This window comes from Podarcis bocagei (assembly GCF_964188305.1).
Source record: "Podarcis bocagei genome assembly, chromosome: 8".
Lineage (NCBI taxonomy): Eukaryota > Metazoa > Chordata > Lepidosauria > Squamata > Lacertidae > Podarcis > Podarcis bocagei.
The window spans coordinates 27,500,913-27,524,688 of record NC_138133.1 but is presented as its reverse complement, the minus strand read 5'-3'; the positions used below and the strand labels follow the sequence as shown (position 1 = coordinate 27,524,688).

Below are 23,776 nucleotides of genomic sequence, written 5' to 3'. Positions count from 1 at the left end.
TCGGAGCCAGCAACGGAGGGAGGGAAGGAGTTTCGCTTCGGCGCGGAGAGGGGTGGATGGAGAGCCGGGCGGACGCGCGCATCGCATAGCATTGCGCCCCCGGCCCCTGAACCATTTGCGCGAGATGCACTTCGATGCATTAAACGCATCCGGAGTTAGGAAGATGCGCACTCTGATCAGACCCAGTCCGGCTCCGGGTTGAATCTTTTAATTTCTTTTCTGAACTCAAGATTTTTTCTGCACGTGTCTGCTCGGAATCTGCCAGCCAGGGCGAATTCAGTGGGACTTACTCCCTGGTAAATGGGGTTGAGATTGCAACCGCCCTGAAATCTTTTGATGAAAGGCGGAACAACAACAACCACAACAACAATAACCTTAGACTGCTGGCCGATTGCTTGCAGGTTTGCCGCATGTATCCAGTTATGAGACAAGGGTGTTGGACTTAGATGTGTCATTGATCCAACAGGCTCGGTTTATGTTCTTATTATTCCGCTATATGTTCGGTCTCTACCCTTTCTCGGCACCCAAAGCCCTGTGTCGATCCTAGGCGGCTCGCCTGAGCACAGGGTCAGGCAAGGGATCCCATGCTTCGTTATTTATCCGGAACTGACAGCTTGGTCCTTTCCAGCTTTTCTCGGAGTTCAGTAGGTCCGTTTGCACACTTTACACATGGGGGGGAGCCTAACTTGAGGACTTCCACGGAAGCATAAGGAGGATCGGGTTGCGCTTGCATACATTATGCCCGGCGAGAGAAATGCGGTGTTTATTCTTAAAACTGCGCGCTCTCCTCTCCTCTTTGCAAATGGAGCGGCTGCGGGGGCTTAAGATTCTTTGTGACGTAGGCGCGCCTTTGGCCACGTGCGCTTTTACGAACAAGAAACTGTCAACAGCCCCTTCAGAGGAGATCGGGGCATCGAGGAAGCAAGTTGCAGCCTCCTCTCGGGAGAAACCTGGGGCGATCTCCATGGATCCGGAAAACTGTGAGCAATTTGGCATTTAGACCTTTGCTTTGGTTGATTTCTAATTACTTCTGCCTGTCCTGCAGTGTTGTGGTGGCGCAGCCCAGTGCGAATGAACCGGTTGTGCAATCGTAAAATCGCCTCTACTTTGTTTTATGCCTTAGTAGACATGCATAGGTTTTAGGCTGCGTATGATGCTTTAACCGCGTCTAAGGTACTGAAAATAATCTTATGTTTCTTTAGGAATCGGCACATCAGAGGAGGATTTCTTTTTGCACCTAACTATCATGAATGAAGTAGTAAACCCTGTTTCCACCAGCAACATTTATTTGGACCTAGAAAGCTGCGGCACAGCTTCAGAGATCTCCCAAGTATGTGCTCTTTGAATCATCGCTTGTACTCTGTCTTGGCAGCTTAGGAATGTAGTTGTTTCGGCTGTAGCCACCATTATTGCCCTTGATATGCTAGAAGTCTATGAGGAGAGGAGACGGGGTGGGGTGGCACATGTATGAAAACCAACTGAGCAGGTCTCAAGTTTGAGTAAAGCGGGGTGAAGGCCAGTGGTGTTGCAACAGGCGGTGGTGCGCCCTGGGTGCCATGTCTGCGGGGGTGACAAGAAGGCACCCCCCGGGGGCCCGAGCAGCCATCGTGCCGTCGCATGTGGAGGACCCTCCGTTCGCGACTGCAGCTGCGAGCAGAGGATCCCAGCACTGGCGGCAAACCGTTATGTACAGCGCATGTGCGGCGTCACACACATCCGCTGTACATAGTGATGCCACACATGTGCTGTACATAGCGGTTTGCCACTGGCGCCGCTTGAGTGCCGTACGGACGGCGGTGGGAACACTCCATCGCCGCTACAGCCACAAACGGAGGATCCCGGCACTGTCTGTACGGTGCTGGAGCGCCGCCACTGGCAAACTGCTATGTACAGCGCGTGTGTGACGTTGTTACGTACGGCGCATGTGTCGTACATAGCGATGCCACACATGCGCTCTACGTAGCGACGCCCCGCCCTGGGTGTCACGACGCCTTCGTTTGCCCCTGGTGAAGGCTCACTGAGATGAAAATGCTGGTTTTAAACAACAGAGGTTTGAGTAAAGCAGGGATGGAACATTGGGTCTGGTTTTGGTTTGAAAAACAAATAACTTTTAACCAGTAGAAGTAGCAGAGACGAGTACAACTCAGAAGCTGACATCAAAAGGATAATGCAGCACAGCATCTTCTTTCTTGCTGTATTCAAACTTTGTTTCAAGCTTCCACACTCCCCTCAGTGTCACACCCTGCTCACTCTACCCAAACCTCTGCCATTGTTTAAAACTGCCGCTATTTTTCCTCTCAGTGACTCTTCACATCCTCTTTACTCTCAACTTCTGCCGTTGTTTCTTTATTATCTATATTTATTATGTATGCATTATGCTACTTTATGTAAGTGTGTATGCATGTGTATGATTTAATAAAGTTTTTTTTTTTAATCTGGTCAGTGTATGATTTAATAAAGGTTTTTTTTAATCTGGTCAGTGCATTATGAACTAGTTGAAGATTCTGAACAGTTTTCAAGGGCAGCTCATTTTATTGCTGTTGAGGTCCTGATGTCCTAAACCTCGTGTCAGTTGCAAAGGTTATTAATGACTCTTAAAAAAATAATTATTCCAGAATGAAGTGCAGGATTCAATGAGGAAGAGTGGACTTGACTGCACACTCTACAAAGAAGACCATCATTCTGAACTGATGTTTGAAGATTTCACACATGGTATGTGCTTTTTTTTTAGCTATATCAAATGAAGCAATAGGTGCTTGAACTCTTGAATGTCTAGCCTGATCCCTTCTTTCACATGACACAGCAGAGCACTTTTGGTTATGGAAATATTCTTTTATACATGACAGTGATTATTAGCATGGCTAATACAAGAGGTGAGGCTTGGTCATGTAAAAATTCCTGATATGTACCACGGTACTGAACTGTACTGTCTCAAAAATGATTGCAAAGCATTGCTCTGTTAAGATAGTCCTCCTGTTGGCAAGAGTAGCTTGAGCATTTAATGTAAGATTGCTGTTGGCAACCCAAATAATACCACCGTCTTACTTGGCAATATATCTCCTCACAACCAAGATCCTGCTATAGTGTCCTATATTTTAGAAGTCTTCCAGTGTAGTCTCTTAATTGCCCCTTAATTGCCCATCAGTTTAGCTCATAAAAAGTTGAATTAAAAAAAGCAATTGTTTTGGCTCCAAAGAGAAAACCAAGAATTATCCTTCTTTGGCAGGGAAAGCAAATAGAGCAATTGAAGGCCAGTTAAGGACAATTCGGGACACGGGTGGCGCTGTGGGTAAAACCTCAGCGCCTAGGACTTGCCGATCGCATGGTCGGCGGTTCAAATCCCCACGGCGGGGTGCGCTCCCGTTGCTCGGTCCCAGCGCCTGCCAACCTAGCAGTTCAAAAGCACCTCAAAGTGCAAGTAGATAAATAGGGACCGCTTACCAGCGGGAAGGTAAACGGCGTTCCGTGTGCTGTGCTGGCTCGCCAGAGCAGCTTCGTCACGCTGGCCACGTGACCCGGAAGTGTCTGCGGACAGCGCTGGCTCCCGGCCTCTAGAGTGAGATGAGCGCACAACCCTAGAGTCTGTCAAGACTGGCCCGTACGGGCAGGGGTACCTTTACCTTTGAAGGACAATTCAGTAAGGCTGCATCCTTTCCTGAAAGAAAACAATTACAATTGTACAAGCTGTGAAAAAGCTTCTAATTAAAGAGGCACTAGCACTGCAAAGTCTCAGTAGTTTGTTACTAGTCCACATTGCTCAACCTAGCACTATTCTTTTTTAAAAAATAAAAAATATCACAAATGGGGTCCCCCCAAAAGATGAGAGGCAATATTGGATTAAATCACTGGATTGAGGATTTCAAACTGCTGTCTCACTTAAGAACCTGCCTTACAGAGAGCAGGAGAACCACCTTTAATCCTGCACACCTGAAAAGTACCACCAGTTCTCTCAGTGAATTTGACGGTATTTTTTGTTTTAATCGGGCAGATTTTGAAGATGCTTCAGAGAAACAAATGTCGCCATTGAGCACGCTAAGAACTTGCCCTATAATGAAAAATTCCTCTTTTATCACTGAGTGGAAGGAATGCAACGAGGGATTATTGGACCAAGGAGAATCAGAGCAACAGTGCAGGATGCAGAGTTGGCCGGAGGAATGGTACAGAACGGGGGAAGAATCTGATCCAGAAGATTCACAGGAAGTCACAACCGAAAATGCCATGCAAGCAGAGGAGTTACTGGTGGAAACATCAGATGTGCCTATCATGGAAGAGTCCTTATTGGACTGCATTGTTAAGGAATCGCCCATTGTGTCAAGTTTTCTCACACAGCCCACAGGTTCTTTACTGAAGGCAGATGTGTGTGCAGCTAATGAAGACTTAATTGTCCAATGGAATGGCTCGAATGCGATTGAAAAAGCATCAGATGAAGGAAATACGGTGCGCCTTCCTTTAGCTGGGCTGTAGATGGGAAGGATGGTGGTGTCAATTCTTAAGTCCAAAAAAGTAGATAGCCTAACTACCCTTTTCAAAGAATGCTGTCAGATTTCCAGGAGGTCCAAGCTCTCTACTCTTTCTATGATCTTTTATAATGAGAAATACGGGATGTACATACAGTGGAACCTCGGTTTTCAAACGAAATCTGTTCCGGAAGTCCGTTCAACTTCCAAAACGTTCAAAAATCAAAGGGCTGCCGGCAAAGTGAATGGTGAAAATGAAAAATGTGCTGTTGCGTAAGCCGTTTGACTTCTGAAGCGCATTTGAAAAGGGAAGCATTCACTTCTGGGTTTTCAGCGTTCAGCTTCCAAATTGTTCGGCAGCCGAGACGTTTGAAAACCGAGGTTTGACTAAATTTTTTGACTTAGAGCTTTGTGTCTGGCAAAGATATGGTTGTACAGTGGTACCTCGGGTTACATACGCTTCAGGTTACAGACGTTTCATGTTACAGACGTTTCATGTTACAGACGTTTCAGGTTCCACTAACCCAGAAGTAGTACCTCAGGTTACGAACTTTGCTTCAGAATGAGAACAGAAATTGCGGCAGCAGGAGGCCCCATTAGCTAAAGTGGTGCTTCAGGTTAAGAACAGTTTCAGGTTAAGAACGGACCTCTGGAAGGAATTAAGTACTTAACCCGAGGTACCACTGTAGTAGTATATTTTCATTCCGATGCAATGAACCAGCTTTGAATCCCTCTTGTTGACAGATGGAGACTGGGCACCACAAAGAGTCAATGAAAGATTTCCAGGACTCTGAGCTCACGGTTTTGCCAAATGCTGTGGATGAAAACCTAGATTACATCCGCACTCTGGTGCAGTCAAACAGACATTTAAAAGACCGTCTCAAGAGCAATATAGCGTGTTGTATCAGTGAAGAGAAAGTGGACGATAGCATACTTATACCAGAAAATGTAAGATTTTAAAATTTATAGCATAATAAATATTGTAGAATTGATCATAGAAAAAGCAACCATGAGAAGTGGCCGTACTATCATACTGCATCAATCAGCTTCATCAGTAAAAAAAATAAAGAATCATAGTTTGATCTATTTTAAATGAGAATTGGTTCTATATTGACGTTCATCACTTGATGACTTGGAAGTACGAGTGAGCAATAGCTGATGTGACCCCACAGATGATCACATCAAATATTATGGCTTTCGGTGGAGTCATGTACACATGATTGGGTTGTGGCTGTAGTTTAATAGCAGAAGGGATGATTTGCATTCAGAAATTCTCAGTTTCAATCCCACTTAAAATCCCCCCTGCAAAAGGATGTCAGGAAGCAGGGCTCGGAAAGAACTACCTTTGAAACCTTGATGAGCCATTGACAGTCGGAGTAGACAAAACTGTGCTAAATGGATTCATAGGCTGACTCTGCAAAACACCTTCTTATGTTGTAAGTCAAGGCAGCAAGCACCCAGAGAAGAAACATTCCCCATCCCAGGTTAAATTATGATATGTAAAACATGTGTGAAGCAACTTTTAGTACTAAGGCACTGCCAAGAAATTAAGTATGAATCTGTTGGACTTTAGATCATGTCCACCACAAACAATCTGTACAATTGCCCAGCTTGCATACCTTGGTAGACAAAACTAAGGAGTGTGAGGGCAAGTAGCTTCTACAACAGTTTACAGTACATCAGTCCGCTTGTTACAGAAAGCAGATCTCATAGAAATTACTTTTCACTCGTGGCGTTTTGATTTAAATATTTGCTTATCACGTGGTCTGTGTTAATACAGGTTGAAAATGTGTCTGAAGGAGAGCATAACGCTGAGCCTTCACCTCTCCATTCAGAGAAGTCCTCCTTCGTGGCAGAAGAAGTTACACAAGGGGACAGAGGCGACAAAGCTCTTTCCTCAACCCATTCAACAAAGAGCTGCTGCTTGAGTCCTTATGGAGCTTCAGATAATCTCTGGAACATCCTGGAATTTAGTCCAAAGCAGTTGCTGCTTCAAGAAGGCGATATGGACTTCAGCAAGGTCATTAAGGACTTAGAACTGGACCAGCAGAAGCACCTGCCCCATATCTTGGGTCTTCAGTATGGCAGTATATTTTCTGAGAAGACCAAAGAAATTGAGAAACTCCTTCTTGAGGAAGGAGATACGGATTTGAACAAAATCATCCAGGCACTAGAGCAAGGCCAAAAGAGGCAACAGATCCAAGTAATGGACCTTTATCATTGTGATGTTTCTTTGGCGAAGAGGTTTAAAGAGCAGGAGGTGGACTTTTTCATGAAGCACCACTTCATTGACACCATCAGGAAGCTGAAGGAGAACACTGCTGATCTCATAGAAGCAATGGGCAAAGTCACAGGGAAGAAGGAAGAGGCAGAGGGGTGTCCAGAGTGCATGGCGGGAGCTTCAGGAAACCCTAAGGATGATCTCCAGGACTTTGGGTCTGAGAAGAAAGCTCTGGTGCTGCAGTTGGAAAAGCTCAGTGTAGACTACAGAGTTCTTCAAGAAAAGCACCAGGCAGAGGTAGAAGAGAAGGTCAAATATATGGCTCAGTGTAAGGAGCTGGACTGCACTCTCCGCAAGAAAGAGCAAGAGATACAAGAACTGAATCGCGCCATACAAAAATTGGAGCGTGAAGCCAGCAGCACCACGCTGGCTCTGCACAAACTGAGGGGAGAAAGCGAGGACGCTCAGAAGCGTTCCTTGTCCTTGGAGGCAGAACTGCAGAGGCAGAAGGACGAGAGGCTGGCAGAAAGGGAGGGGCTGGGCTGCAGGTACAATACGCTGCTTACTCAGATTAAACTCCTGCAGGCGGAATTTGAGAAGGAAAGGGCCGAGATGGAGAAAATGCAACAGCAGGTCTGTGCCTTCAGAACAGAGACGAGCGGGCTGCAGGAGGAGATGGCAAAGAACAGAGAGGAGAATCGCTTCTTGCAGCTGGAGTCTGCCAGGTGGAAGGAGCAGTGCAGACAAATTAGAGAGCCACAAATGCTGAAGGTATGCAAGGCTATCTCAAAATCATTGCGTAGTACATAGCTTTTGTGTGTGTGTTTTTAAAGGTTTGCACATACTTTTAAAGGAGCAAACAGGCTTTCTCTTTCTCACTCCATTCCCTGTGGCAAGATTCCCTGCTCCATCTTGTTCCTGTTACAGGATCAGGGCTACTGGAAGCACACTGCTAATATGAGAAGTAGGTATTCCAAAATGTTGATGGTCTTGATTTGCTCTTAGCTCAAAATTACAGATGCTTCCACACCAGCCCTTTCCTATGGAATTATCATCCTTTGTTCACTCACAGAGATCCAATTAATGTTGCCATTATTATCCAGCTATGATTGCAGTCCAGTGTTTTCTGCACCGTCCTTGGTTTTCCTTCCTAGATCTTTTGTTTTGTTTTGTTTAATCAAATGCAATTGTGGTGTTAATGTGGGCAATTGGTCAAAGCTTATTAATTTTTTTTCTTCAGAGTTCTTGTACCTTAAGTTACCAGTTTTGTATCTGTTTGTTGTACTTAATTTCTTCCTGTTAATTGCCGATATCAGTAATGAATTGCCCCCTTTAACATGTCTGAATGGCCACAGTGTCACAAGAAAAAGGTTAATTAGTTATTTCCTCTCATTATTCCAGTGCAGGGAAATTAAAGCCTTCCCCACTCCAAGATCAGAAACTAACATTGGAGTAGTCAAGAGACTATTTATAACTTAATTCCCTTAGTGTCACCAATAAAAGGCAATGAAATGAATGGGACTAGAAAATAAATAATAATAATAATAAATTTTATTTATATCCCGCCCTCCCCAGCCGAAGCCGGGCTCAGGGCGGCTAACAACAATAAAACAGTACAAAAGTACAACATAAACAACATTCTAAAATCATTCATTATAAAAATTAATTAATTCAAGCCACTGGCAACCATTGGGCCAGAGCTCTGCGAAGATTGCCGAGGGAGGGAGTCAGGCTGTGCCCTGGCCAAAGGCCTGGTGGAACAGCTCTGTCTTGCAGGCCCTGCGGAAAGATGTCAAGTCCCGCAAGGCCCTGGTCTCTTGTGACAGAGCGTTCCACCAGATCGGAGCCACAGCCGAAAAAGCCCTGGCTCTAGTTGAGGCCAGCCTAACCTCTCTGAGGCCTGGGACCTTCAAGATGTTTTTATTTGAAGACCGTAGGTTTCTCTGTGGGGCATACCAGGAGAGGCGGTCCCGTAGGTACGAGGGTCCTAGGCCATATAGGGCTTTAAAGGTTAAAACCAGCACCTTAAACCTGATCCTGTACTCCACCGGGAGCCAGTGCAGCTGGTATAGCACCGGGTGAATGTGATCTCGCAGCGAAGACCTCGTAAGGAGTCTCGCTGCAGCATTCTGCACCCGTTGGAGTTTCTGGGTCAGTCTCAAGGGCAGCCCCACGTAGAGCGAGTTACAATAATCCAGTCTGGAGGTGACCGTCGCATGGATCACAGTGGCTAGGTCAGGGCGAGAGAGGTAAGGAGCCAACTGCTTAGCTTGGCGGAGATGGAAAAATGCCGCCTTTGTTATAGCTGCAATCTGCGCCTCCATGGAAAGGGAGGTATCGAAGATTACACCCAAACTCTTAACGGACGGTGCTGGCACTAATTGCGCCCCCGCAAGAGATGGGAGTTGCCCCCCCAATCCCATATCGCCCCGTCCCAGCCACAGGACCTCTGTCTTCGAAGGATTTAGCTTCAACCGGCTCCCACGTAACCATCCAGCCACAGCTTCCAAACATCTGGTCAGTGTGTCTGGGGCCGAGTCAGGATGGCCATCCATCAACAGATAGAGTTGGGTGTCATCGGCATACTGATGACAACCCAGCCCAAAACTCCGAACAAGCTGGGCGAGGGGGCACATAAAGATGTTAAAAAGCATCGGGGAGAGAATTGCACCCTGAGGTACTCCACACACCAAGGAAATGTTTAAATAACATTGGAAAGGAACCATTACAGAATGGGACTTAGTTGTGAGTAAACATTATAGAAGGATGTTGGCCATAGGGAAAATTCAGGTACAACACAAACCTGCTTTTATTCTCCTCTGTGGTGAAGAGGTTTTTACCCCCCAGGTCACATCTAGTTTGGTTCCTAACAGTAACTCTGAATGTGAAGATTGACAAATTATGAGTGTTTGTTTTCAGGGATATACAAATAGCCTAAGCTGATGTTCTTGTACTCTCTTTATATTAGGAGCAGCTGCATTCCCAAATGATCCAGATTCTCAGATATGAACTTGGATTGAAGAGGGAAGAGTTGAGAAAGAAAGAAGAAATAATCGAGTGGAGCATGCACATTCTGGGAAGGTTTCTTTTGGTATGCTCAGTTTTATACCATTAAAGGCAACACCCCTGAGCTTTATCATTCCTATTTTAAATTTTTGTCTGAGTGCATGTGTGGGTGCTTTCAGCCTTCAGTTTCTGTCAAAACTGCACCCTTTTCCAAATGGAAGTAATAAGAAGTACATTCCATTTTAAAAGAAAGCCAAAAAAAAGGAAGGATGAGATATTAGCCTATTTTCTCTTTTAAAAAATCACAAACATGCATTTAAACTGGAATGTCTTTTTAAGCTCCTGGAATGTTTACCTTTAAGCAAAATGTACTTTTGGAAATGTTCATACAATTATGAACAGTAAACGGCAGTTGGACAAAAGATGGCAATGATTTTGGAGTAGCTTGTTGTATTAAAAATACTTACTGCAGAGATCTTTATATATTTTTTTCTTGTTCTGGTGTTTGTTTTAAATAAGATATTGAACTTAGGGTAGGAGGAAGCACAAGTTTTAAGCTTAAGTCCCCGTCCCCCCATCCATAGCTGTAGGCCAGGCTTCCTCAATTTCGGCCCTCCAGATGTTTTTTGGCCTACAACTCCCATGATCCCTAGCTAGCAGGACCAGTGGTCAGGGATGATGGGAACTGTAGTCTCAAAACATCTGGAGGGCTGAGGTTGAGGAAGCCTGCTGTAGGCAATCAAAACCCCATAATATACCGTATTTTTCGCCCTATAAGATGCACTTTTTCCCCTCCAAAAATGAAGGGGAAATGTGTGTGTGTCCTATGGGGCGAATGCAGGCTCCTTGGCTTCAGCGATAGCAACGCGAAGCCTCCGAAGCTTGCGCTCCGGAGGCTTCGCGTTGCTTCCGCTGAAGCCAGGAGACTCTGCTCTTTGAGGCTGGTGGTGGGGGAAAGCAGCACTTCCCCCATCGCCAGCCCCAGAGGATGGGGGGGGGGCACAAGCTGGGTCGAAAAGACCGCAGGAGCCGCGCTCTTTAAAGAGCACCCCGCTCTTGGGGGCTTTTCCCCAAGGAGGGAGAAGGGACTGACTGGCCGAGTCCGTCCCTTCTCCCTCCTGTGGGCTTTTGCGGGAGATGGGGGAATTCCCCCACCTCCCGCAAAAGCAGGGAGAAGGTCTTGGAGTAGCGTACAGGCTGCGTGCAGCCTGTCCGCTGCTCCCAGAGCTGTGGGGGGGGGGAATCATATTTTTTTCCTCGATTTCCCCCCCTGAAAACTAGGTGCGTCCTATGGGCCAGTGCGTCCTATGGGGCGAAAAATACAGTGTTTTGCTTCCATAGTGCTTTTTAATAGGTTTACAGTGCCGATATTCTATGTTCAACCTGTTTTTGCATTTCTTTTATTATAATCTAATGTACCTCACTGTATCCTCTGTCAAAACAGAACATGAAGTCAATGCATTCAGCTTTGTCCATCAGAGATCTCCACAGTGAAGAAGACCATTTCAATTCTCCTTACGTCCAGAAAGCATCTCACCTCTTGTCAAAAATCTGCAGTCTTCTGGCTCTTGCAGAAGGATTACTTACCTGCCAGGTAATGCAAAATACCACAGCCCTTTTCAATAGCCGCCTTGATAGCACCTAAAACATGAATTCTATGGTCCATCCAGAACAACCCGTCACCCAGTATACACTGTACTGTATATTTCCAACAAGATTGAAATAAAGGATCTTTCAACTCTGCCTGTAAAACAAATCAGTCTTTTTTATGTTTCCCTTCCCTCCAGCTTTTCTTCCATCACCATTATGTAGGCAGATCACATGGATGTTACTATTTAGGAAGTAGCACTTCTCTGGCTCCTAAATCATTAACTATCAGACATGACACAAGTGCAGCATTCTCTGCCTGGGTTGTGGTTTTTGTTGTTTTGTTTTGTTGCAGGGGTTCAGAGAGGGTGGGAAACTGAACAGTGGCCTGCAGGGGTAGCCTGCCCAAACCAACCATGATTCTGTTCACACAAGTACATCAGACAGAAACAGTGCTGACTACTTTTGTGTTTTATTGTGTGCTCTTCCTTGAGTCCTTGGATAGTGCCTACACAGTGATTGTGATACATTTAAATGTGCCTCCCAGTTTAAAAAGTTGGACACCTATGGATCACATAGGAAACACCCGGTTATCTCCTCCTGCTCTCTCCGTGGCCAGTGGTGCACTTTGAACAAATAACTAGCAAGGTATACACTTAGGTTTTAATTAAATGTCTGCATGTGTACTTGCGAGTTTCCCCATCCTTTTTGTATACTACCCACTAACTTTTTGTGCTTTGTAAGCACCAAGGTTCCATCCCTCATTATTATGAAAATAGCTTTGCAGGCAGAGGGCTAGTTCAGGCAATCATGACAAGGTATCTTTGTTAGTGCAGTGTATGGTACTTTCTTCAAATGTGTAGCGTAATCTCCGATGTGGACTGGGCATGGGTGTGCTTTTATATTATTTTGCCTACAAAGGTACAGGAAGAGTTATATAGTACACAAAGCGATAGCTTGCGTTAAAATTACATTAAATTTCCATGAGCATCGAAGTCAAGTGTATGGGAAAGTATTTACAATTCACATTTCCCACAGGACTAAACAAGGGGAAGTATTTGTTAATGCAGAACATCAGTTGCTTATTAGCGTCTTTGGTGACATATTCAAATGGCAGGGTGCATCCTGACATTTTGCCATCTTTTTTTTTTAAACAAAACAAAAGAAAACACAACAGCTTCAGAAAACATCAAATCCCTGTTCTAAACCAGCTGAGTAAGAATTTTTTCCAGCTCTGAAAAGAATGGAATCACAGCTCGAAGCAAACTGAATTAGCAACTCTTGAGTTCTGTTGGAGATACTTGGTTAAGAAGAGTGCCATGCTGTACCGTGATGTAATGTTCAGTAGCATTTCTCTATAGGAAATAGTGTTCCTTACATGGTAGACCACCCATGCCCCAGCATTCAATGAATCTGATTCCTTCCAATGAATATACACCCTGGTTCACATGTGGCTACATTCTTCAGTCTCATAAAGGAACCAGTGGAAAATACGAAGTGCTTTTCCATCGGGTTATGTGGACCTATGTAACTCCTCAGAGTGCTTCTAGAGAGTCACCTCCCCTAGCACTGGTAGCACTAAACAGGAAGTGAGAGAAGATGTACTTCTACAAAGAGGTGCACTCTCACCTGTTAAGGTTAGAGTTGCCATTGCTGGTTATGCATAATGGTTGGTGTGTCCATTGTGTATATCTTGCTAGTTGATTTGGATTCCCAGTAGTCAGAATGGGGATCACCATAATCCATATGTGGATTGCCAGGCCAAGTACATCTGAAAGTACGCTAAGGAAACAAACAACTGATGAGTGAGCGAGTCTGAAAAGCAGTGGGGAAAGAACAACCGCCTTCCTTCTAAAGACAAGGCCGCTTGCTGCTTCTCCCTGATGGGAATGGCTACGCAGTCTTGCCTTGGTTTTGTGCGTGTGTTAAGCCATCCTAAGAATGTTTGCTACGGAGCAAATTCACAACTCAATAAAACTCTTCTGTTGAAACCAGTGGCTGAAATGTGCCTCCTTTTCTCTGAATCTCACCTTTTATTTCCCTACTGTTTTCAGTGATGTTTATAAGCTTTCCTCTGGTTGTTTTTTTACCTTTTACCTAAATTTCCGATACCTGAGGCCCACTTCAAATCTGATTCAAACCGTGAGCTGCGCTTCTTCCTTGCCCACAAAAGAGCTTTTTTTTTAAAAGGGGTGTCCCTACGAATTCCTTCAAGCATTCAGTGAAGGCCCTCACTGGCTATCCTCCCCTGAACTTAACATGCCTGCTGGCCAGGCCTCTCCAGCAGCTGTGTCTTCTGCATTACGAAAAAAGGGACCCTGTGCAGGACCAATTGTGTTGGGCTTCTCTGTGCAATTGTGAGCCCCGATTGTCCAGGACAGCTGGTCAATTGAACATGTATACAGGTGTACACATGTATGTCCCGATGCTGGTCTGTGACCGTATTAATAAATTCATTCATTCATTCATGTATGTCCCGCTTCTGGTTAATGTCAATGCTCAATGATTTGGGAGGGATGTGGCCGGTAGTTGCATTCCCACTACTCCTTCATGTGTCCAGTAAATGCAGGAGTGGGTTCATATGGGCATCCCTTTAGTCTGTCTATGAGTAAGAATCACTTTACTCAAAAGAGCCCGTTTTGTCTGTTTCTGCATGAGCATCTAGCCATGTCACCTACCAGGAAGGAGGCAAGACCAGGGGAGCGATTTGTGTGCAGAACAGCTTCCTGTGGGGTCAAAATTGAATTATTTGGATTGACTTATTTCTTGAAACGTGCAAACCGTTTTCTCACAGTCCAATGGCTTCCTCTCCAGCACGCAATCGGGGAATTGCTGCTCTACAACCATCATGTTTAGAAATTCACTTTATTACAAGTGATGCATTAATTCTTAGGAAACTAATTGGCGTCCATTTGGAGTTTAAACAATGTTCGTTTTATGTCACTGTTGTTTGATAGGACACAGATAATCAGGCAATTGCTGAGTGTTCCACGGAAAGTGAAACCGTTATTGAAGTGAAGGGGAAAATGCAGCGCTTGTTATTTAAAAAGAAAAGCTTGGAGAAAGAGGTAGGGGCACTGGTTGTTTTCCCTCCCAGTTACATCCTGCTTTTGTGTTTGCATATGTAAGAACACTCCTGTCGTCCTTAACCCTCATGTCAAAATAGCTAATTATCTTCTAAACGTGCTGTATTGTGAGACTTTGTGTTTTTGTTTTGTGAATCACCCTCAGTTCTTTGGATGAAGGGTATATAAATCTAATAAAGAATAATAAAACCATAAGACACCTTGGAAACTGCAGCTGGGGCAGAATATAGCGGCAAGACTGCTGACAGGAACAAAGTGTTGGTTTTAACCTGCAAAGCTCTATATGGCTCAGGACCCTGATATCTATAATAATAATAATAATAATAATAATAATAATAATAATAATAATAATAATAATAATAATAATAATATATTATTTATACCCTGCCCATCTGGCTGAGTTTCCCCAGCCGCTCTGGGCGGCTCCCAATCAAGTGTTAAAAACAGTACAGCTTCCCCCAACTTGAATATATCCGGACCCTGTGTTCATCACTCGAGGCCCTCTACCATATGCCCCCTCTGCAGGGCCGGCCCATTCATGAGGTAATGTGAGGCAACCACCTCAGGCAGCAGGATCCACCAGGGCAGCAGATTCAGCTTCAAGGAATAAATCACTTGCTGCTGCTGCTGCTGCTGCTGCTGCCACTGTAGCAATGGCAGCGACGGCTGCGGTGTGCTCCTTGGAGCCACTCTGAGCTTGATAGTTATGTTCTGAGAAAAAGCTCTGTGGTCTGCATACGATAGAGAATATATACGGTAAATCCATAAAGTACCACTTATGAATTCAGGGCACATACAGCTATTCTCGATGGGAGGTTTGTCTGTACGTCTGAGTCTTGTTCATGAGAATGCTATGCAATGGCAGGTGAACTTCATAAGGATCCTCTACGTTCTGTCATACAGACAAAAACAACACATTTCAACCATCAATCCTTATATTTCTTACAAAATAAGCGATAAACTGAACTACATGCCCTGCCACAAGTACAGGAGCAGTCTGCTGGGATCAATTAATGTGCCATTGCAAGATGGATAGTGATTTAACATGAATAAAATTTACGGCTTCTTGAATATGTCAGTTTTGCTTTGGGATATATGTATAGCATGTAAGAAAGTCTGGGGAGAAGCAAAACACAACTGAATGAAATATGTACAATTTTCCCTTTCCCTCTCTTGCCCATAATTCATCACTATAAATATTTAGTTGAGGAAACACAAGGAAAACATAGCAGCCATGAGGGAGTTGATAATTAATGGGAAAGCGTCTGAAGACCCCGATACTGAGGTGAGTTCAGTATTATGGAAAAAAAAACAGAAATTAAAAGAAAATCAGGAGGAGAATTGGATTTCGTGTATTATGGAGCATTAATTTAAAACAAGAAGTTCCATTAATATGGCTGCAGCCCTATATACTTAAAAGGGACGCGGGTGGCGCTGTGGGTTAAACCACGGAGCCTAGGACTTGCTGATCAGAAAGTTGGCGGTTTGAATCCCCATGATGGGGTGAGCTCCTGTTGCTCGGTCCCAGCTCCTGCCAACCTAGCACTTCGAAAGCACGCCAAAGTGCAAGTAGATAAATAGGTACCGCTCCGGCGGGAAGGTAAATGGCGTTTCCGTGCACTGCTCTGGTTCGTCAGAAGCGGCTTAGTCATTCTGGCCACATGACCCCGAAGCTGTACGCCGGCTCCCTCGGCCAATAAAGCGAGATTAGCGCCGCAACCCCAGAGTCGGTCACGACTGGACCTAATGGTCAGGGGTCCCTTTACCTTTACCTATATACTTACTTGGGGGGAATTAACCATGGGGTAAATACTGTAGACTTGCTATGTATACATAATAAAGGCCAACTGTTGCTAAGAAAAGTAACAAATACGGGCCAAATGGAAGTAAGCAGGACTTACTTCCAAGTAAACATACTAGGGTTATGCTGTTAAAAGGCTAACGCCTTGTTCTGAATGCGTACTTATTCACAGGCTACAGAAGCTGGCGAAGAGGAATCAGAAAATGGCGGAGACCTGCCTGATCTTCTGAGAACAAAACTGAGTGAATACCACAAGCAAACTGATGAGCTCCAAGCTGAAGTGAGTAGATATGAGAGAAAGAGGGCTCGGGAATCATTTCCATGAAATTGCTTCCATTTCCAGAAAACTGGGATTCCTGTTATCGTTGGCAAGACCTAAATCCTTGCAAGGTTTTCAGAAGACATCTGTGGGAATTCTGTTCCCGATTCTGTTACATGCCGGATGGTTGCCCCCCATGGTTGTCCAAAGGGATCAGTTTTAGCCCAAAACAGCAACAAAGGAATTAGCCCTCATAATGAATAGCTCCGTTGGTTAGAGTGTGAAGCTGATAACGCCACAATCATGGGTTCAAGCCCCATGTGGGACAGCTGTATATTCCTGCCTTGCAGGGTCCCTTCCAACTCTACAGTCCTATGATTCTGTAAGCAAAGAGCCAAGAGAAGCTTGCTTTGAATAGCTCCTGGGTGCACTTCTAGAGGCACTTCCACACTAAATAGTTTCTGGATGAAACAAATTGCCCCATAAGCACATGTTTGTATGGGGCAATTGTCTTTCCTGTCTTAGTCCATTACTTCATTGAAGAAGCATTCATTTCCCAAGGGAAAAAAATGGGCACACTCCTGGGATGATGTGTCGATTGTACCAGCTGTTCCCAGGATGTATCCCAGGAAAAATAGTTGGTGTTGACAGGCTTAATCTATGGCTGAGCATGACTAGCGCTAGTAATGTGCTGGGCACTTTGGAGAACACAAAAATAATGGGTGGTATTCAATGACCTTTTACTCAGAGTAGACCCATTAAAATGAGTCAGCCTGGCCAAGTTTTATCCATTAATTTTAATGAGACATTCTTTCTTTGGGAAGATTAAAGCACTGGAAGCGAATTTGGCATCCAAAGAAGAAGTATGCAAGAAGCTCACTGGAGAAATTGTCGAGCTTCAGAAGGACTTGGGCAGCTTGACATGCAAGGTATGAGCATGGTGTTACTCTGACAAGGTTGAAAAACTCAGTTCACTTTCAAAACACAGTAACTGTAATCTGGAGTTGTACTAACTCCATTGCTAGATCAGGTACAGGTTTATCTTGTCCAGCATTCTGGTCCCAACCATGGCCAGATGTGTCTGGAAGCTCTTTACTGAGCTACTGACATCCCTGAAACAAAGCTCCAAGCACGCTGAAACTTGGTTAGATTTACACCTAGGCTTCATCCACCTTTGAACAAAAAATGCTTAGGCTAGAATAAATCACAGACACTTAACTTTGCAAAGATTTTACTCACAGAATTTTCAGAAGTAAGAGCAAGCAACTCTCCATCTATTGGCAGTAAAATAAAGAATAAAATGTTGCAAATGACTTAAAAGGAAAGAACTTGTTTTCATTACAAAAAGAATGGCAAAGATGCAGGCTGTAAAAATCTCTTTTTGGAGAGATGCAGTTCACTTGCAGGATCAGATGTGCTCCACCCTTGTCATAGTGCAGAGTGATAGTGTAAACATACCAGTAAGATCCACCTCCAGCCCATTTAACTCATTTAATTACCCCAGTGCATTCACTGGGATTATATGCAGTGATTTTTAAAAATGGATTTCTGTATGCAGTGCTCATCTGGATGAACTTCCATAGATCAGTGATAATGCTGATATTTATGTATTGCTGTAATGTTGCAAAAAGGCGGGATTTACAAGTGTACTCAAGGCATCTCACAATTAATAAAATATCATATACAATCAAAGATGTGGTAATATTATGCTTTAATTGAGATTTCACTGGCTGTTTTCTCTTTTGTACTATGCTAAATCATTTTCTGATTTTATTTTAAAAGGTGACATCATATGAGGAAATTATTGAATGCGCTGACAAAAGGCTTGAGCAAGCCAATTCAGAAATATCTGAGTAGGTATAGCATTGCTTCTGGATTCTTTTCTGTTGTATATGTTCCAGAAACACATAGTAAGAGACAGTTCCTGCACTTGGAAAACTGAGTGAAACCTAAATGAAATTTTGTAATCGGGTGTTTTAGCACTGCAGTATTTCATAGAGCCACTTCAGATTAGGAACTCTGGAACCAAATGCTGGGCTGATATTTAAGCACACGGCTGCACCCATGAGATACAGTTTTGGCAGCTACTAGAGAGACCTGTGGTGTCACTGCTCTCTAGCTAAATCAAATAGCTGCTCTGCTTCTTGGAAGGGTGTTCAGCTCAATGTTCTCTGGGGTTGCAAATTAATTTGGGCTGTTGTGGTGTGAAAGCAGCCTAAAGATGCAGTCTCAGGGCTTAGTCTATTCCAGGTTCACACCTGACCACACCGCTATTTTCAGTGGCAAATGATGCATGGCACGACATCCATGTGTAAAGAAGCCTCAGTAAGAAGGGGGTGCCTTTCACCAAAGTAGAGCTACAGATAGATCAACGCTTCCTTCGCGCCCCCCCCCTTTTTTTAATTCTGCCACTGTTTTGGAATTTTATTAAACTCTCAAATGGGGGGGGGGTCTGGAATCCCACAGGGATGAAAACAAGTGTTGGGTAGTGTCAGGAGGAAACAAAATGGAAGAAGCAGCATTAAGCAGGCCATTTCCCCATACTGGAGGGTTGGAAACTTCAGGCCTGAGGGCCAAAGGTCGCTCTCCAGGCCCCTCTGTCTGCAGTCACATTAGCAATGGCCAGGGATTGATTTTGGGATTGAGCGACAGGAAGAAACATAACGGACATAATAATTGTCCCTCAGGATTTTCCCTTAGCCGCACTGTCCTGGGTCACACTTCACGTCATCCTCAGGTGCTTTTGTGTGACAAAAAGATGCTTGCCCTGTTCCTTCTCTCACACAAAAGTGCCCCACACAAAGGGTGCTTTATGACAGTGGAAAAACCAGAGAAGACAGAGAAAGAGCCTCTCAGTTTTTAAATCTGTGTTTTAACTTTGAGGATGTGGTTTTATTTCTGTTTTCTTTATGCTGCTTTCGATTTTGTGGCTTTGTGCCTTATTTTGCCTTTACAAATTTTCCATATTTATTTATTTGTTAAACTGCCAGAGAGCTTTATGTTATATGAAGACATACAAATGCTGACTGATAAATAAATAAATAAATAAATAAATAAATAGTAAATGGGAGTTATTTGTTAATTTCAGTATAAAGGGTAAAGTATAAAGGTAAAGGGACTCCTGACCATTAGGTCCAGTCATGGATGACTCTGGGGTTGCAGCGCTCATCTCGCTTTACTGGCCGAGGGAGCCGGCGTACAGCTTCCGGGTCATGTGGCCAGCATGACTAAGCCGCTTCTGGCGAACCAGAGCAGTGCACGGAAATGCCGTTTACCTTCCCGCTGCACTTTGACGTGGTTTCGAATTTATCTACTTGCACTTGATGTGCTTTCGAACTGCTAGGTTGGCAGGAGCAGGGACCAAACAACGGGAGCTCACCCCGTCGTGGGGATTCAAACCGCCGACCTTCTGATCACCAAGTCCTAGGCTCTGTGGTTTAACCCACATTTCTTCCTACCCAGAAGAAAGTGGCAAAGTCAGGTATTTTGTGAATGGTCACAGGCAAATTAAGAGTCTTGGGGGGTGGGAAGTGAACTTTATACATGTACAATCCACAGCATTAAATCGAAACAGCGAAGGCATGTAGAGGTGATCTTATGACTGTCCCAAATTCACTTCTCTTGGGGAATCTTTGAAACTTGAACCTAAAGGACTTTCAGGAAATGTTGCAACACCTTCTTCTGTAGACGGGCTTTCAAGGCACGCATTTGGAGTTTTCACACACTTAGTGCAGTAGTTTATATTTTCTATTGGGGTTTGCTGGGTGATCATTTTTTAAATGTGATGTTGCTTTCAGCCCTTAGGAAAGGGCGGGTAAGAAATCAAAATTATGACAATTCCATTACTATTTCAGATACAAATTTCAGACACATATGAAGAAACTCTTTTTGGATTGAAAAAGTGAAATTGCAAATCTATCTACAAACCAAGAACTTTAGCTGCCTGGTTTTTTTAAAGTGTATTTGTATCCCGAGTCCCAAAACATTTTTTTATTTTTCTTGGACGCAAACTGCATTGACATCAATTGGACTTATTTCCAAGTAAATGTGTTTCAGACTGGAATAGCAGTTTGCAAGTCGTCATTGCAGTGACAGCCTATATCTTGATAAATTCTATGAGAACATACTGCATATAACTGAAACAAATGTACCAATCAGTTAAATTGTCTCTTACTGGCAGTTTAGAGAAAAGAAACCAGGATTTGGAAGATTTAATTAAGAAGTTCAAAATGAATACCAGAAAGCTGAGGTAAACTTCATACATATTTCACGTTCAAGAAGAGGAGGGTTCTGAAAGTGCTCACATTACAGTGGTGCCCCGCAAGACGAATGCCTCGCAAGACGAAAAACTCGCTAGACGAAAGGGTTCTGCGTTTTTTGAGCTGCTTCGCAAGACGAATTTCCCTATGGGCTTGCTTCGCAAGACGAAAACGTCTTGCAAGTTTCTTTCCTTTTTCTTAACACCGTTAATACAGTTGCGACTTGACTTCAAGGAGCAACTCATAGAACGCGGTGTGGTAGCCTTTTTTGAGGTTTTTGAAGACTTTGGTGATTTTTGAAGCTTTTCCAAAACTTTCCCGACACCGTGCTTCACAAGACGAAAAATTCGCTAGACGGAAAAACTCGTGGAACGAATTAATTTCGTCTTGCGAGGCACCACTGTATTATCAAACTTACGAATGTCTTCCTTTACATACAACTTGCATAGACAGGTAAACATAATCTTGAAGTGCTTCTTATAAAATAATAAAATGTGGCCACCACCTAACTATAGCTCCCATCTGCTAATATTGGGGGGCCCTCCAGAGCACAAAAAAAGGAATTCTCATAATTTTTGCTCACGAGGGTATTGGGACAGTTACACATACCTTCCAACACGTTGAGTCCCAGTACCATCACATAAATTTCAGGCTTCAACTATCAGGTGGATAATATGCCTGCATTTGTTCTGTTATCATCATCATCATCATCATAAATTTATTATTTATACCCCACCCATCTGGCTGGGTTTCCCCAGCCACTCTAGGCGGCTTCCAACAAAATATTAAAATACAATACTCTGTTAAACATTAAAAGCTTCCCTAGACAGGCCTACCTTCAGATGTCTTCTAAAAGTCTGGTAGCTGTTTTTCTCTTTGACATCTGGTGGAAGGGTGTTCCACAGGGTGGGTGCCACCACCCAGAAGGCCCTCTGCCTGGTTCCCTGTAACTTGGCTTCCCGTAGCGAGGGAACCGCCAGAAGGCCCTCGGCGCTGGACCTCAGTGTCCAGGCAGAATGATGGAGGAGGAGACGCTCCTTCAGGTATACTGGACCGAGACCGTTACTGTTACTGTGCATATGTATTTCATGAAAAATGCACCTACGATTATGTTGCCTGAAGTTGCCCATTAAACCCATAGTGGCCATATACTTGCACATAGCAGTACCATGACAGCCGTTTTAAACAGGAAAAGATGCTGCCAGGAGGACAGTCGGACTAGGGAAAATAGAGGAAGGGGGAATGAACCTTCTGCACTTGCTGTTTCCTGTTAAAAAAATATATATTTGAGATTGTATTGCCTGCATTTGCCTGTAACATCTAGTCTAGTCCTCAGTGCTGTTAGCCCTGTGTACTTGTGGGTATTGATTCAATCTTCGGCAGTAACTTTACTCTCTGTTGTCTCACTCCCCAAACTTACATGGCCAGAAGTTACATTTTCAAGTGGGGAAGCATTTAGTGAGCACTTTCTTTATGTTTCCACAGGCAAGGGTGGTCTTCATTTTTCCCCAAAATGTGGATTCAGGGGGTAAGTCAAGATATATTGCCCTAAATAAGGATCAGCAACTGGAGACCAGGGTCCAAATTTTGCTCCTGAAAGGGTAATGCTGGTCCCTTATCAGGCCAACTAAGGTTTTTAATGCCATCTGTTCCCCGAACAGCACTGTCATAAACTACTTTGCTTTAGTGTAAGGCAGACTGCAAATGTTTAAATAAAGAATTATCATTTTTATTCAGATGTTTTAAGAAACTATAGCATATTATGTGTGGTTGTATTGGACACAGTCCAAAGTTAAGCACTTATCTTTCACTGATTTCCACAGAAGAGTCAAAAACATACTTACCGTAATTCTGTTAACTGCATAAGACAAAACAAAGCACTTTAAGTTCCTTTGGATCATTATCTGTAATCTCATGTTGCAATTTTCAGCATTACATATCAAAATTATATAAACAGAGAGAGATATAACATTAAGTCTGTAATCCTGTGTAATTTTCCTGGGAGTAAGTTCCATTGAAAACAGTGGGGCTCTCTCTTTTGAGTAAGCTTGTACAATTGCACTGCTAGGCCTTCTCAGAGTATACCCACTGAAATAACTGGGGTTAAGTTACTCCATTAATTTCACTGGGTCTACTCTGCGTGCAACATAGTTGGATATCACCTTTAGTGACTTAAAATTGAAGGAAAATCTGAACTGCAATCTTTTTTCTTCCATTTTCAGGATTTTCAAAAATTGAGTGGAACCCATTTAGTTACTAAAGGACAAACAATTAAATATGCCAAGTATGATTGTCATTGTCACTGCAGCAAAGTAGGTTTACAAATGACATATTAAAGTTGATTAAAAAATAGAAACCTTAATTATTATTTTTTTATTGGTTTGTGAGTATAATTTTCTTTTCTTATTATTAGGAGACAACAGTTTGAAGTATGTTTGAATACAGTGAATTCTTTTCCAAAGATGCTGCTAAGTGAATTAAAGAATGAACCCTCTTTCATGTCTTAACACATAATTCAGTTTGAGATATCTAACCTTGTTTGATCCCAAAATTTCTGATTTTTAACCTACCCAAGTACGTACATTGAAGTTTTACACCTTCTACTTCCCAGACACCAATATCTGCTTTCCAATATGCAGTATTATATCCACATAGATTCTGCTGTCCAATAAGTTCCAGTGCTAGAAATAATACCTAGTTAGAAAAACAAGTAATGCATTTACTTTGTTGCCATAATAATAATAATAATAATAATAATAGTCTGTCTGGCCCAGCACTTCATTTTGGCACAAGACACTGTTAACGAAACCACACCTCTGAGCCCCACAACCTGTTTAAGGGATTCTCACTTCGTAAGAGGGAGATGCTTCTGTGTCCTGTCATACTGAAGAGGATTGTGTGATGGCAGTAGTGGATATTTTCCTCATTCCCGGGTGCAGTAAACCACTCGGTTTACAGGGGGGAAAGGGGGGATCTCTTTTTCACTCATATGGGAGCTTCTTTGAGGTAAGGAGGCACCCGCTAGAGAAACCCCATTATCTCACTCCCCGGACTCTCATCACTGGAAGGAGCATGTTTTCCTGCTTGTCCCACATGCATT

General features: G+C 43.6%; 1 protein-coding gene across 6 annotated transcripts; it reads left to right on the top strand.

The window, feature by feature from the left end:
• Nucleotides 1-83: 83 nt before the first annotated feature.
• CAGE1 (cancer antigen 1) lies at nucleotides 84-23,032 on the top strand. 6 transcript variants are annotated; one of them, XM_081206219.1, is made up of 16 exons: nucleotides 84-296; nucleotides 1,203-1,330; nucleotides 2,616-2,712; nucleotides 3,989-4,437; nucleotides 5,202-5,405; nucleotides 6,238-7,449; nucleotides 9,647-9,769; nucleotides 11,129-11,278; nucleotides 14,229-14,339; nucleotides 15,562-15,642; nucleotides 16,331-16,438; nucleotides 17,242-17,346; nucleotides 18,200-18,270; nucleotides 20,598-20,666; nucleotides 22,162-22,204; nucleotides 22,899-23,032. In XM_081206219.1, exons 2-16 carry the CDS (start codon nucleotides 1,247-1,249, stop codon nucleotides 23,010-23,012), a joined length of 3,021 nt encoding a protein of 1,006 aa, XP_081062345.1. In that variant the 5' UTR covers nucleotides 84-296; nucleotides 1,203-1,246; the 3' UTR covers nucleotides 23,013-23,032. The 6 variants fall into 6 exon arrangements, with proteins under 6 accessions (XP_081062345.1, XP_081062344.1, XP_081062346.1 ...); XM_081206218.1 differs by lacking the exon at nucleotides 84-296 and adding an exon at nucleotides 785-980; XM_081206220.1 differs by lacking the exons at nucleotides 84-296; nucleotides 1,203-1,330 and adding an exon at nucleotides 785-980.
• The last annotated feature ends 744 nt before the right edge of the window (nucleotides 23,033-23,776 follow it).

Bases quoted from the DNA above. Each gene is read 5' to 3' on its own strand.
- CAGE1 (XM_081206219.1), top strand. From the start codon at position 1,247: ATGAATGAAGTAGTAAACCCTGTTTCCACCAGCAACATTTATTTGGAC. The intron at 5,406-6,237 runs GTAAGATTTTAA...GTGTTAATACAG, and splicing joins GCATACTTATACCAGAAAAT to GTTGAAAATGTGTCTGAAGG. The intron at 18,271-20,597 runs GTAGGTATAGCA...TCTTACTGGCAG, and splicing joins GCCAATTCAGAAATATCTGA to TTTAGAGAAAAGAAACCAGG.